The sequence below is a fragment of the Leucopleurus acutus genome (genome assembly GCF_964270905.1).
Source record: "Leucopleurus acutus genome assembly, chromosome: 5".
Lineage (NCBI taxonomy): Eukaryota > Metazoa > Chordata > Mammalia > Artiodactyla > Delphinidae > Leucopleurus > Leucopleurus acutus.
Genome location: NC_139147.1, coordinates 46,327,331 through 46,343,199, shown reverse-complemented (window position 1 = coordinate 46,343,199; position 15,869 = coordinate 46,327,331). Strand labels below are relative to the sequence as shown.

General features: G+C 41.0%; 1 protein-coding gene across 1 annotated transcript; it reads left to right on the top strand.

Moving 5' to 3' along the window:
- Nucleotides 1-395: 395 nt before the first annotated feature.
- Nucleotides 396-15,103, top strand: CPOX (coproporphyrinogen oxidase). Its single transcript, XM_082839565.1, has 7 exons — nucleotides 396-1,012; nucleotides 3,152-3,295; nucleotides 4,088-4,198; nucleotides 4,831-4,972; nucleotides 7,016-7,234; nucleotides 10,744-10,848; nucleotides 12,630-15,103. The coding sequence occupies exons 1-7, from the start codon at nucleotides 478-480 to the stop codon at nucleotides 12,715-12,717; spliced, it is 1,344 nt and encodes a 447-aa protein (XP_082695691.1). The 5' UTR covers nucleotides 396-477; the 3' UTR covers nucleotides 12,718-15,103.
- The last annotated feature ends 766 nt before the right edge of the window (nucleotides 15,104-15,869 follow it).

Genomic DNA, 15,869 nt, shown 5'->3' with positions numbered 1-15,869 from the left:
CTTCTATACATACAGGAGGCAGGGTTTGCAAGGCTGTTTAGAAATGTAAGTTTGGGCAGGGGTCTCTGGCCACATTTCTCCCCGGTTAGCCCTCAGCGCGTCCAGCCCTACTTTGTCTTCTCCCTGTGATTGGGTGAACCGCAGATCAGAGGTTGTGCGTGACAAGACGGCCTCTTTTATCTCCGCCTTCGCTTCCACTGCCCTCTCCTACCCAGCACCCCAGTTCTCTACCCGTGGGCCCCGCCCTTCTGGGGAAGGTGGATTCTTTTATCTCCCGGGCGCGCCCCTGCAGGCGGCGATAGGAGCCGGGACTACAGCTCCCGGCATTCTACGCCGGGGAGCCGACCCGGTAGTAGCTCTTGTCTGGCGAAGTTTCCCTGTGCCTGCGCCGCTCGCTGCTCGCCGCTCGGAGTCTCCAGGGGGCTCAGGGGCCTGTCTGCGGGAGGTGGGCACTGCCCAGGGTGACAGTGCGGGAGCATGGCCATGCACCTGGGCAAGCTGAGCGCGGGCCCCTGCTGGCTTGCGGCGCGGGGCGGCTGCGGGGAGCTGCGCTCTTGGTCCCTGCGCTGCGCGGCCGGACGCTTCTGCCGCACCCCTGGCACCGCTTTCCCCGAGCAGAGCCGCGGGCTGGGGTACGGCCCTACTGCGGGAGGCGGCCCCCGGCTGAGGACCGGGCTGGCCGCGGGGCTGGCCGCGGGGCTGGCGGGGCTGGCCGGGCTGGCCGCCGTCGCCTTCGGGCACGTGGAGCGGGCGGAGATGGCGAGCAAGAGCTCGGGGGCGCCGAGCCCCTCGCCGGGGAGGCCGGAGGAGGAGGACGACGAGCTGGCCCGCCGCTGCAGCTGCTTCATGGCCTCGCCTGTGACCGACCTGCACGAGCTGCGGAGGAGGCCGGGCGACATGAAGACCAAGATGGAGCTGCTGATCCTGGAGACCCAGGCCCAGGTGTGCCAGGCGCTGGCACAGGTGGACGGGGGCGCCCGCTTCTCTGTGGACCGGTGGGAGAGGAAGGAAGGTGAGGAGGTCGGCCCCTAGCGGGAGGTGGAGATGGGGAGGAGAGGTCGGGCTTTAGTTTCCAGGCAGAAAATGACTCAGAATAGGGGATGGGAGTAAGGAAAGGGGTACCTACACAGCGGCTGCTAGGTTAAAAGGGACACCTTTAAAACGATTGACACTGACAGGCTCATCAGCCCTCAGCTTGCAGGTATGGACCCAGATCTGCTGTCACTCTAGTACTGGACATTTAAAAAATCTTTGCAATTTTATATGGCATTTTTCATACAAGTTTTAAGGTCAGTTTTAGCCAACAGGCTTGGATGTCCAAGGTTGTAACTGAGCATAGATTTTCTCCACATTTCCTCTGCTTCTCTGGGTGCGTTTACCCTTTCTTTTCCTTTGGAGATGGAAAAAGAAAGTCATCTCCTCTTTACTAAGGGTCAACCAGTCTCCTCCAGCTGAGGGAGTTACTGTGTCATTGTGTCTTTTCCCCAGGTTGCGCAAGAAATATTTGACCTGGCTTGTCAGTAGTTCTGCCAAATCTACCCATCAGATTTCGTGCCAGGAAAATCTTTATTTCCACTGGTAAAATACTTAAGTATTATAACCTAGTTCTTATAGTGTCCTACATTCATGACCATGTTATTGCCTATACAGTGAAACCTTACATTTTGGTCATAAACTTAAAGGATTTCTGATTCTTCTTACCTGAGACTACTGCAGCAACTTCTCATCAGCTGATTTGGGGCTGTGATACTGCCACATTTATTTTAAATGAAGTTAAATCTGGTTTTCATAGTGTTTTCCATTTTGTAATTTTTTTAAATTAATTAATTTATTTTTGGCTGTGTTGGGTCTTGGTTGCTGCGCGCAGGTTTTCTCTAGTTGTGGTGAGCGGGAGCTACTCTTTGTTGCGGCATGTGGGCTTCTCATTGGGGTGGCTTGTTGCGGAGCACAGGCTCTAGGTGCGTGGGCTTCGGTAGTTGTGGCACATGGGCTCAGTAGTTGTGGCTCACAGGCTCTAGAGCGCAGGCTCAGTAGTTGTGGTGCACGGGCTTAGTTGTTAGTTGCTCCGCAGCATGTGGGATCTTCCAGGACCAGGGCTCGAACCCGTGTCCCCTGCATTGGCAGGCAGATTCTTAACCACTGCCACCAGGGAAGTCCTCCATCTTCTAATTTTTTAAGTGAAGACTGTTGAATCAGGACACAACCTGGACTAGCTGTGTGACCTTCAGTAGTTACTTTTTGTGCCTCTGTTTCCTCATCTATGAAATGAAATTATAAATAACATCTGAATGTATTATAAGGATAAAATAAGGTGTATATATATGAAGTGCTGCAAATATTGTTTGATGCTTAGAAAGCACTGAGACAAATTGTTTGGGCCACTTACTAGTTGTGTGTTTTTGGAGAAAGTATTTTGCCTTTCTGGGCCTCTGTTTTCTCATTTGAAATATACAAGGGTCGTACTGGATCATCTCATGTCCCATCCAGCTCTAAACTTTTTAGAAATAAAACAAGCCAAACATGAAGCTTCATGAAACAGTTAACTCTTGTGGTACCTCTAGTGTCTTCAAAAAACAAACCAGCTACTAGTAGTAAAGCTCATATATCTAAATGTTAATGTGTCTCACTCAGTTCAAGCTTCCGAATTCCTTAAGCATTTCAGTATCTGTTTTTTAATTACCTGTGAACAAAATTAAAAGGCAAACAGCACACTGAGAAAAAGCAATTGAAACAATATGGAGCTCTTAAATTTGGCAATACTGGAACACTCTTTGAATGTACTTATTCCTGTTTTTAATCTTAGCTTTCTCTCATGTATCACAACCAACAGCTGCCATTCTGAACAGTCTTATTTGAAGGGAAACTATTCCAGTGATTCATTTTAGATGATGACATAAGGATGTAGAAGAGTATTCGGTTGGGTGGTGTGGGGAGATAAAATATTCACCCATGATCAGTAGCAAATGTCATAAAGCTAAGCTGGTTATCTAATTTTATTGTACTTAAAAATTATAAATATGCTGATATTATGGAAGATTTGGAAAATAGAGGAGGAAAATAACTCCTAATCCCACCACCTTCGTGCAGCAGTTGTTTTTAACTTCCCATATACCCTTAACATTCTCTCCTCATTTTACATTTCCATAAACAGGAGGTGGTGGCATCAGCTGTGTACTTCAAGATGGGCATGTTTTTGAAAAGGCCGGGGTGAGCATTTCTGTCGTTCATGGAAATCTTTCTGAGGAAGCAGCAAAACAGATGAGAAGCAGAGGAAAAAAGCTAAAGACGAAAGATGGTAAATCAGACAATCTCCTTTAATAGTCCCTGTAAACCCTTTCTCCCGGCAAGTTTTATTTATAAAGTACATATTGCTTCTGTAAAATTCCATCTGGGTGCCTGTGCCAGCTGAGCATGTTCACAATTTTTCTTTTTAACATCTTTATTGGAGTATCATTGCTTTACAATGGTGTGTTCATTTCTGCTTTATAACAAAGTGAACCAGCTATACATATACATATATCCCCATATCTCCTCCCTCTTACGTCTCCCTCCCACCCTCCCTATCCCACCCCTCTAGGTGGTCACAAAGCACCGAGCTGATCTCCCTGGGCTATGCAGCTGTTCCCCACTAGCTATCGATTTTACATTTGGTAGTGTATATATGTCCATAGTTATGAAGAACCTAGGGGCAGGACAGGAATAAAGATGCAGACATAGAGAACGGACTTGAAGACACAGTTACTTTTTGTTTTTTGTGGTGCGCGGGCCTCTCACTGTTGTGGCCTCTCCCGTTGCGGAGCACAGGCTCCGGACGCGCAGGCTCAGCGGCCATGGCTCACGGACCCAGCCGCTCTGAGGCATGTGGGATCCTCCCAGACCGGGGCACGAACCCGAGTCCCCTGCAGCGGCAGGCGGACTCTCAACCACTGCGCCACCAGGGAAGCCTGACACAGTTACTTTTTAAAAATTATATTTTAAGAGACAAATTGAAAACCAACCTTTGAAAATTGATTCAGAAACCATGTTGGAGTTAATTTGTATCAAGCCAGGTGATCGAGTGCAGCTCACTGCATGTTTTACTTTCCAGGTAAATTGCCATTTTCTGCTATGGGCGTGAGCTCTGTTATCCATCCCAAGAATCCTCATGCTCCCACTATCCATTTCAACTACAGATACTTTGAAGTAGAAGAAGCCGACGGTAAGGGCTCTGGAGGTGTGGAAGGTATTATTGTGCAAAATGTGTATTTTAAAACACATTAGGGGGCATAACATCTAAAATCAAGAAAAAATAAATACCATCTTAACTAGGTTTTTTGGGAAACGTGAAAGCTTATTCCTTGGCAGGTGCAATGGATTATTTATTCGATGTGAAAAGTGAAAGTGGTATTGGCTGGTCTCTGGCATCCCCATTTTCCTCCAACACACAAGGAATGATTTAATGAACCCGAACTTAAAGTGCACACAGGGTTCTTTGCAAATATAAATTTATTACATCCAAAGGAAAACCTCACGTGCAGTGTTAAGTTGCCCTTGAGAACTTGCTTTTGGAAATTATTTTCCACATGTGTGGCTTTGCCACTCACTAGTGCGTTGTCAGTGGGTTTAAGATGGGGTGCAATTGATCATGCTTCATTATGTAAATATAGTTCCAGTCTATGTTTGCCATTAGCTAGGCCAGCTGTTACCCTGTCAGAGCACCTGTGCAGTGCACGCCACTCCTTTGGTGTCTCTGCAGGTGATGGCATTTAAAGCAATGTATTTAACTTTTCCTTTTGAGTAGTGTGCTGCATCTCAGAGTCCACATCAGAATCACATGTCTCGATCTGGTAGGTAACAAGCAGTGGTGGTTTGGTGGTGGATGTGACCTTACCCCAACATACTTGAACCAAGAGGATGCAGTGCATTTTCACAGGACTCTAAAGAAGGCTTGTGACCAGCATGGTCCAGATCTCTACCCCAAATTTAAAAAATGGTAGGTAAAGTTACTGAACTTTTCATGACCGCTAAGTATTTTCCATTCCTTTTGTAGATCCTGAAGGCACTACTGTGTCACTAAGTATGTTTTTCAGCTTATGAAGGTTGAACTGTTTCCTTCCTCCCTCCCTTCCTTCCTTTCACCAGAAGTGAGATACGAGTTTTAAGTGGTTTTAATACATTATTTTCTTAGGAATATTTGAATGTCTGTGATAAAAATTGGGCAGCAATATCATTTTTGATACCAGATGTTTTAGGATATAAACTTGAAGGTGATATATGCCTGAGAATCAGAGGCTTTTTAATCCTAAAGTGGGATATTAAATTCTCATCCCACACGAGGATTATCTCGTTGCCATGGAAATGGGTTAGGGCATGGGAAGGGTTGGAGAACTATTAGGAGAGGTGCAAATGTACCGGAGATTTTGGACAAGGAGAAAGTGGGATTGGAAACTTTGTGAAAGGAACTCTAATGGTAAAGAAAAAAGTTGTGAGGAGACCCAGGATATTTGGTAGATGTGGAATGGAGTCTGTGCATAAGTTGTTTGGAATAATAATGTACTCAACACTGCTTAGAGCTAATTGCCATTCTAGAAAAAGGAGGAACAGAAAGGGTTTTTGGGTTTTTTTTTTTTTTTTGCTTTGCTTTTAGTGCTAATATTTGTGGAATCTTGATGTTATTTATCTAAGAATATGGAGTTCAGCTTTAAAATCCTCAGAAATTATAAAACATTTAAATAACCTCTCTTTGATTTGACATTACCACGAAACACTGGACAGCTATGGACACACAGATGTAGGATGAAGGGTTGTTTTTCTCTTACAAATCAGCTTCCTTTCAGGAGGAGGATTGGTGGGGTAGATATTCTCTCTCTCTTTTTTTTTTTTTTGGTTTCCTTTTATCGCTATTACTGAAGAACTTTATCTGAGTAGTATTAATAAAATATCTAGGATGCGGGCTAGCCAAAAAGTTTAGTATACATATTTAGTAAATCTCTTCATTTCATAATATCATGAAAAGAGATTTGGAAATAACATGATTTAGTTAAAGCTGGCTTTACAGCCTTGCTCAGGATATACTTTAATTCTGTTAATAAAATGTACCTGTGAAGAAAAGCCAGGAAGTCACAGTCAAGGTGAATTATACCAGCACATCAGTTCTAGGGATTTGCATCTGCTGCCTTTTTTTTTTTTTAACTTTAAGCTATTAAGGCTATTTTTAAGATAACCTTTTCAATAGTTTTTAGTTTTTGTTTGTACAGGTCTTCTATTTAGGAACCCTCATTATACAGAGATAATGAAAACTATTTCCAGGATGTAAACTATACTGCAAATTTAGCAATTAGGAAAGACTTAGGAAATCTGCTCTAGTAGGCACAGGTGGGGAAAGACTCAAAAACAAATTGATAGTTTCATGTGCTGGTTCACAAGGGCAACCTTTAATGTTCTGAAGACTCTTATTCTCTGAACATTTCCTTCCACCAACCCTCCCCCGAGTTATGCATGCTATAGAGTCATCACATTTTATTGCCGAAAGAGACCTTAGAGATAATTTACTCTGCCTTCCTTTGGTGAATAAGAACTGATTCAGACAGCTTAGGGGTTAGCACTCCGTCAAGGACCTGGTTTGTGTCATTGTTGGTAGAGGATTCCTGCCTGCTGCAAAAGTAGCAGTGCTTCTGAGGGCAGCAGCACCACTTGTTTTAAGAAATACAGTGCTTAAAAAAAAGAAGGAAATACAGTATTAATAGTGGACTCTGTTTCTTTTCAGTAAAGGTCTTAGAGTGCCACATCTTCAGATAGACATGTATTAGCTTGCCTGTTGCTTTGTAGGTAAAAGTGTAAGCATTTTCTTCGTTGTTGATAACTGCAGGAAATCTGTCTAAAACTCTAGTTTCATTTTCAGACATGGACAAAAAGTGAGGGCACTGTGCTGGCATTAGTCAGGGATGGTGCTCTAAGCTGAAATGCTCACACTGATTTTCATGTCTGTCTGTTTTTTCCTCTTTGGTCCCTGATTTGGCCTTGCTGTATTTTCCAGGTGTGACGATTACTTTTTTATAGCCCATCGTGGGGAGCGGAGGGGCATCGGGGGTATCTTTTTTGATGACCTTGACTCTCCATCCAAGGAGGAGGTCTTTTGCTTTGTGCAGAGCTGTGCCCAGGCTGTCATTCCTTCTTATATCCCCCTTGTGAAAAAGCACTGTGATGACTCCTTCACCCCCCGGGAGAAGTTGTGGCAGCAGCTCCGGAGAGGACGGTGAGTGAGTGACCGGAGAATGAACCGTCTCATTGCGTAACTCTGGGGTGGGTAGGAGGTCGGGAAGTGGGGCAGCCGTAATCAGAGTGGATGATATGTTGTCTTGGGCAGATACTTTGTCAGAGTTTTGTTAATACCCTAATTTCTTTTCATAACTAGATAAATATCAAGTGAATTAAGAAACATTATATAAAATAGTATTATAAAAAGAGCAAAGTTTGTTTAACTTGTGTATACATTAGAGAACCATATTAGGCCTATAGTAAGAACTTGTTGAATTTATTTCTGCTGATTTCTTATAGTTTCTTCTAGCAATACCTTCCAGCCTTACGCCAAGATAGGGGAATCATTTAATGTTTTTGCTGCTTTGTAAATTTGGAATCACACATTTTTTTCATTTATCTTTAGGTTTTCTTGGAAGGTGTTACGATGAAAATAATCACTTCAGAAATTATTTACACTTAATGATAGTATTTATTAATTATGGAGATGTTAATATGTGCTGGCTAATACGTTAGGCAGTTTGCATCTAAATTTCTTCACAAAGCTGTGAGATTGGTGTAATTATCATCATTTTACAGATGACAAAACTTAGCAAAGTAAGTCCCTTGCCCAAGTTTACACAGCTAGGAAATAAAAGATCCCAGGTGTGGAACCAGGTCATCGTGCCTTCAAAACTTGCAGACTTTCTTAGATGTGAATGAAGTTAAGTAGGTCTTATTTCTGACTGCGATGCTCACCTTAGCCACCCTGCGTTGTGCACGCAGCTTGGTGAGCTCAGTTGGGTGACCAGCGTGAGGTCATCTTCAGCGGGGGTGTGATTGTGAATCAGCTCCAAATTAGTCAGTCTTCCCTCTCACAGCGGTTTCTCATTACCATCTTAATTGCACGTGTACTACTGGTCCATGGCTATAAAATGGATTTTCTCATTTCTGTTAATTTTGTCTCAGGCATATGAAACTTTGGGTACTTAAGGAGGTAAAGCTAAAAGGTCAACTTAGATAATGTTCAAAGTCTCAAGGTAAATGTTTGTTGTTTATTCTTTCTTAGGACTACCTCTGCTTGCTTGCTCCCTGTTTATAAGCTTGGGAAAATGAGAATTGATTAAGTGTTCTTGTTAGACAGTTCTTTAACAGTGCATCTGTTTTGGGACGTTATGCATCTGTTTTGGGACTTTTTTTTTTTTTTTGGTCCCATGATTTCCCAGATACACCTTTACTACTCCTTCCCTTCACTTGAGTTGATTAGGTGCCTCCTATGGCTAGGGACCATGCTGGGAAAAGCTCACAGTGTAGTGGGGAAGACCATCCTAAGAGGATGATTTAAAACTCTGTGGAAACAACAACAACAAACTCCAATAAAAAACAAACAAGAAACTAAAAAAAGAAAAACTCTGTGGAGAGTGCAATGTTCTAGTTTTGCATAAGATTTCTTACACAAAGCTGGCAGGTTTCATGAATACTAATGAGGTGTGAAGCCTTGAAAACTTCTTGGACATAGGAATGATGTTTTATTTTGTTTGTTTTGTTTTTTATTATTAATTGACAACATATTTTGAAAGTTCCATTTGTGTGTATCATTTCATGTCCGTGTTTTTTGAATTAGGCAGAAGTGTGGGGTATTAGGTTGATTTTCTGTGGTGTGGTGGGTGACTGTACTTTCAAAGAGAGGCTCCTTCTACCACCCATATCTCTGGGCCTTAAAATGGCAGAAATCTCTGGGGCTTAAGATAACCCCGGCTCTTTGCTGCGGTTATGAGCCCTGTCTTCACTTTCTTATGCGGCATTCATAACCCATTATCTGTATTACTCTTCCCCACTTCCTCGCATCCCCTTCTGTATGACTTTCCCCTGCAGTGGTTAGGCTGCTTCTCTTTTGACTTTGCAGCCTCTTACTTGGCTATCTCATTGAGTCTCTGGTCCTCAGTTACTACTATTCTCTCCCCAGACCTTGAACCTCCAGTCTTAGTCTCCCTTTTTGTTTTGCTGTATTTTGGGAAAGGGAGACATCGGTATCAGTTAAATTGAAGGGAGTGGTTAAGGTTCATAGTTTGTAGGTACCTCGGAGAGGATAAATGTATGGAAAGGATCGGAAAGATCAGATCTAAGCAAAACCTGGTGAGAGTCAGGCTGATATACAGAAAGGAGCATTGTTCGCTCAGAACAGAAAAGCAGCACAGGGATCCTATAGAGGCTCATTTGGGATCTCCTTACAAGGGTCTTTGAACAAGACATCTGTACAAATAGAGAGTCACAGCCATCCCTTAAATATCATGTTTCAGGAGGGTGACATCAGGGGTGAAAAAGGGAGCTGAGAGACTGGAATTCTTTTCCATGGTCTTAGGAAGAAGTTAAGAAGATCCGTTTAAATTATCTTTTGAAACAGACATAAGAAGGTATTAAATAGTTATTAGTGCACAGAACTCAATCAGTGATAAATAAGTGATGAGGACTAGAAAGGGATCCATGAATGTAATTTATTTAAATTTTCTCAGAGCCTTTGGCAAGTTTCCACAGTGAAGGTTGCTTTCTAAAAATTGAAGGACTGTGGGAATCTAGAGAATATTTTTCTCTAGTTATGATTAAATACAGTAACCCATGCATAAACGGTAATATCTGAGAGAAGTTTAGACCAAGAGAGTAGTTTTTGAGTGAGTTGAGAAATGATATGAAGGGGGACTATTGAAATTTTCAGATTTATGGATCATTCTCAATTCTTTTGGGTAGTAGAAATTATCTTTTGAAATTGGAGAGAACAGACCCTTTTACAAAGGATCTCATGATGTTAAAGGCACTCACAGATTTTTAAGCTAGACAGAGTTTAGATATGACTCTGTGGCGGTTCATGGAAAACTAATATCCTGAACCAGGTTTTAGTTGATGCTAAGGACTGAGCACTGCAACTCAATCACTACCTTCTATTATGACTTTGTCATTAATTTGCAGGAAGACTGCTTATTAATGCTGTTAACTACTTTAAGAAAAGGAAATATCTAGACTATATTAGTAATTATTAATAGATTTCTGTAATCTTTTCTTGGCTTTTCAGTTACAAGAGCCTTACACTGTCTTAGTTCGTGTGAGTTATTAGCAGTGAAATGAAGTCTTTGACTGTGAAGCATCTCAGACTCTAGGCGAGGGCCAGAGAGAGCTGTTTTATCCTGATAAACAGTGCCATTTGCTTTTCTTAATTGTTTTTGTGCCTTCAAGTTCTAAGCTTTGTGTTCATTCTGTTTATTTATTGGAAAACATAACCTTATTGTTTTGTAACTGCTCTATGTTGGGGCTGAATCTATATCCTATTGTTTGTTGGATAGAATAGCCTTTTCTTTATGCCTTTCCAGATGGCGAAAACTCAACTGACGAGACTGGTGTTTTCTCTGCCAGTTCCAGCTGATGGGGTGGGAGGTGGTGGGAAGGCGCCCCCCCCTTTAAGTATTTGTTATGGACTAATCTTAAGAAAGAGTTTACTCAGCCAGCCCTTAATCTTATTTGATGTTTTTATGTCAGGTATGTAGAATTTAACCTGCTGTATGATCGGGGTACAAAGTTTGGCCTCTTCACTCCAGGATCCAGGATCGAAAGCATCTTGATGTCTTTACCTCTCACCGCCCGGTAAGAATAACTCATAAGAATAATAGTTATTCCCTAACCCCACAATCCTCTAATCTCCACAAAACATGGACATTGACACCACAAATGTCTTTCCTAAAGACTTCATTGGTTTTGACCTTGCTGCCTGTATAAGAAAATCACAGGCAAATTACAGGAAAATCAAATTTTTTTTTTAAGGGGTGGCAGGATAAATGATATAGCTTTATATGTGAGAGCAGGGAAAGGATAGAGGGAGTGAGAAGATAGGGTGGATGATGGTGTCTAGGGAGCTAGATTGACTGTTCCTACTTGGTAATTTTCTAGGAAGAGCTATGAGCAAAGCAGATTTATATGAACATAACAGCTCTTTAATTTTATTGGAAATGATTGCACTTGTGGGGAAAGGTCTTATTCTCCACTATAAAGTATTAAGCTTGTACGAAAGTATGCAGGATTATTTCAGATGCTTTACGTGCTGCCATGGTGTGCTTCCATAAAGGTTAATTGAATCTCTGTGGGGAATTTTAAAATCTATTTATGTTGGTGCTATTAGGTTAATAAAGATCTACAGTTGACTTTTTTTGGCTTTGAGGAAGTGAGAATGGTGTGTATCCAGACTGAAACAGAAAAGATCAGAAAAAATATGACCATTGCTTATTTTAGAAGAGCTAGAATCTTCTTTTCTCCATGAGTTTAAATATCCAAATAAGAATGGACTGGCTGGCATTGAAGGTCTGCCTTGCGTCCTTCTGCTGTGCAGATCTAGCCTTGTGAGATCAGTACCCTCTACCATTGTCACTACATTCAGAATGGCATTGGCTCTGTCCTTGTTTAGCTGTTGCTCGTGGGATCTCATGTCCTTGGCTGGATTCTCATGCACATCACTGTTAGGTGTTCTTGCCACCCTAGAGGCAAGATGTGATTAAAAAGTAGACATGAGATCTTAAGGCCTCGGGTAGTCTACCTGATCTCTGCTGGCCTTTAATTATAATGCACATTCCAAACTGCAGGTAAGGGCGGATTATAAATCAATCCCCTGCTCAACTGAATAACATTAATGCAACAGGTTATTTTTAGCTTCTTAAAGTCTGCACCAGGGGTCTGCAAACTTAAGGCTTCAGGACAAATCTAGGTCCACTTGTGTTTATGTACAGCCCTTAAGCTAAGAATGGAATTTACATTTTTCAAGGATTATTAAAGACAAACAAAAAAGGAATAGGCAAGAGACTGCAAAAGGTATGTGGCCCCAAGAGCCTAAGGTATTTATTATGTGGCCCTTTACAGGAAGGGTTTGCAGCCTCTGATCTAAACCAGTGTTTGCCGGATTTCATGCTACAGTTTGACCATTTTGACCATATTTGTAGATTTATATATAATCTGAGGTACTATTTACTTAAATTTTATACTCTTCGTTTTTTCAGAGAGAAAATTAAAGGCAAACCAACATTTCTGTCATAAATAGGAAGTAACACATGAAAAAAAATGCCAAAGTACTAAGCTAAGAAAAGTTTGCCCATGGATCACCTGAGGTTCTATACTTTATGAAACCCTGGTTTATAGTAAAAGTATGTTTTGGCTCTGGAATATTAATATTAGCTAGAGTATGCTCAGGAATTATTAAGAAACTTTATTTCTTTAGCAGCAAATATTTTTTAAAAGCCTAGTGGAGACAAAGAGGTATAAGTCTTTTTATTACTCTTAGAATTTTATTTTTCATTTATTTTAGATAAAGAGCTATGTATGTTGTTTATTTATTTTTTTATTGTTATTACGTTTTTTGCTTCTGTTTTGAACCTGCCTAGATGGGAGTACATGCATTCACCCTCAGAGAACTCCAAAGAAGCTGAAATTCTGGACGTTTTGCGCCATCCGAGGGACTGGGTGCATTGATGCAGGCAGAGCAGTCTTCCTGGGGTCTGGGGGACACACAATGGGCCCCCTTCTCCACTGGCTGACACCACCGCCACTGTGTGGCACTTAGTTACCTGTGTCTCAGAGCTCCAGTCTTCTCCGCCCTGGAGTCTGCCTCCTTTCCTGGTGAAATGTGTTTTAAGCACCACAGGCTTCTGCTGGATGCTGTCAGTGGTGGGTGGTGAGGTGGCAGCTTGTCAGAGTCAACTGGTTGATGTAAAACTCGTTTATACTTTTAGAATCATTTTATATGACTAGTTTACAAACAGTGACAATTTCCAAGAATTGGTTTAGGGGATCTAAATATTAGAATTTGTATCAGGAAACTTCTCATGTTATTTTTTTGTTTCATATATTTTTTAAAGGTTTAGTTTCAGCCACAAAAATCTGTTGAGGGACAAATTTTATTTTCATTAATTCAATGAGATTGAGACTGGTAATTTTAGAAAGCAACTGGAAATGAAAGTAAAAATTTTACTTTGTCATTACTGAAGTTGCTTTGATCATAATCTTTATATATCTTTCTCTAGAGATCATAGTATTATAAAATAATCACTTTTGTAATGATAGATATTTAGGGGTACTTGAAATTTTCTTAGTCTCTGCATGTTACAATTCAGTGATTACCTGTAGTTAACTCTAAAGTGACATCACTGTTATTTAAACAAGGGATATCTAAGTTGTAATTTTGATTTTTGTAGAACTATAATTTGTTGATGCTGAGATTCTTTGCACTTTTGAATGTGAAAGCTTATACCCTTGGATTCTGATACTTAAAAATTTCTATTCCAGACATTTCTGTATGGAGGTTTAGACTAAGAACAATCCTGGGGATGTTGTGAATTTAGGAAATGAGAAACATTTTTCTTCTCTAATTAAAGCAGACATAACTAGTGTAAGAAGCATGTAAGCATTTTATAAATATATTTCCTTGAATATGGACTAATTGAAATAGTCCTCTTCTTAAATTAGAGATTCTGCAACTTTTACCTTTGCTCTTAAGAGGAAATCACAACAGAGTTCTCAAGACTTCTGTGTTCATATAATAATGTGAATATTTTATTCATAATATATTGAAGTTTGTAAGGAATGTTATCTTCCTACATATTATTAAGCATTATCTTGGAATATGTTGAATGTATGATCATGTGCGACTCTGTAGAGCTGGAAAATGTATGAATTCTTCAACTCTTACAACAGGTGTGCTGATAAATTTTATTATGAAATATGACTAAGAAATGTTTGTATTTTTCATTTTTTCCAGGGTAATTGACATAGGGAAGATAAATATTTCTTAGTACTAAAACCATAGTTCCTCATTCCTAGGTATTTTACCCAAGAAAAATATAAATTTTGCAGTTGAATTTTCATAGCAGCTTTATTCTCAGTAGCCAAAATTTAGAAATAACACAACTGCCCATCAGCAGGTGAATGGATAAACAAGTTATAATATATCCATATGTTAAAATACTACTCAACAATGAAAAGGAACCTCTATTGATAAAGGCAAGAACATGGGTGAATATCAGAAAGTCATTATGCCAAGTGAAAGAAGCCAGACACAGAAAAGCACTAGCCCCAGAGGTTACGTAGTGTCACGTCCTTCACATTCCGTTGGTTACAAGTGAGTCGCTAAGAGCAGCTCCCGATTCACCGGGGAGGGAATGAGACCCCAGCTCTCAATGGGAGGAGTGTCAGAGATGTGTGATCATCTTCAAAACCACCACATAGCCTTTCACACCCAAAACCCAAAATAGATTTGGCATTCCCTCCCTTATTGCCCTAATCAAATCCTGTTGAGTCCACCTTTGAAATGTTTCTTATTTCCTGCCTCTGTCCCCTGCCATGACTCTACTTTGGTCCCACATTCCCTCTCACCTGACTATTTGCCATACCCTACCTGCCTCTGGTCACTCTGACCTCCATTCTCTCCCTTCAGAATTACTTCACCGAATAGGAAGCAACCTAAGTGTCCATCGACAGATGAATGCATAAAGAAGATGTGGCACATATATACAATGGAATATTACTCAGCCATAAAAAGAAACGAGATTGAGTTATTAGTAGTGAGGTGGATGGACCTAGAGTCTGTCATACAGAGTGAAGTAAGTCAGAAAGAGAAAAGCAAATACCATATGGGAACATATATGGAATCTAAAAAAAAAAAAAAGGTTCTGAAGAACCTAGGGGCAGGACAGGAATAAAGACGCAGACTTAGAGAATGGACTTGAGGACACGGGGAGGGGGAAGGGTAAGCTGGGATGAAGTGAGAGAGTGGCATGGACATATATACACTACCAAATGTAAAATAGATAGCTAGTGGGAAGCAGCTGCATAGCACAGGGAGATCAGCTCGGTGCTTTGTGTCCACCTAGAGGGGTGGGATAGGGAGGGTGGGAGGGAGGCTCAAGAGTGAGGAGATATGGGAATATACGTATATGTATAACTAATTCACTTTGTTATAAAGCAGAAACTAACACACCATTGTAGAGCAATTATACTCCAATAAAGATGTTAAAAAAAATTACTTCACTAAATCCCATTCTTAACTGCCCTCCTCAAATATTTTAAGCATCCTCCCTTCTCCTGCAGAAAAGTTTCTGAACTCAATCTGACATTGAAAGTAATCCACCATTTGACACAGACCTCTCTTTTCAGCCTTATCTTCTCCTCCATGCCTCCCCTGCGCTTCAACCTCAGACTGCGTATCGCCACTCCGCATTTTTCTGAACATTCCCCAAGTCTCTTCCATCTGACCTGTGCTCAGGCTGCTGCTATCTCTGCTTGGAATCTTTTTTTGTCCCCTTCAGCACATTTTTACCTTTAGTATTGCTGTCATCACAGTCTGTATTCATATAGTCACTCAGAGTACACTGTACTTCAAAATATTTAAGGTGGGTCTTTCCTCATTTATAAAGTCTGCTACCTTATGAATGACCTGTTAACCTTTGTCTTCCAACATTGTTTTGCAATAGTATATTGTGGTATCAAGCTTAATGTTGTTTTACTTTACAACTGTCTCATTCCTAGTCTGTGAAGATAGAAGTTCCCAGTAAACATCTTTTAAGAGCCCATTTAGAAATTGTTTTCAAGGATGTTTGTATTATCCCTGCCACAAATATTAACTATGT

Excerpts from the sequence above, each read along its gene's own strand:
- CPOX (XM_082839565.1), top strand. The coding sequence starts at position 478 with ATGGCCATGCACCTGGGCAAGCTGAGCGCGGGCCCCTGCTGGCTTGCG. Across the intron at positions 1,013-3,151 it reads CCGGTGGGAGAGGAAGGAAG|GAGGTGGTGGCATCAGCTGT; the intron begins GTGAGGAGGTCG and ends TTCCATAAACAG. Across the intron at positions 10,849-12,629 it reads TCTTTACCTCTCACCGCCCG|ATGGGAGTACATGCATTCAC; the intron begins GTAAGAATAACT and ends GAACCTGCCTAG.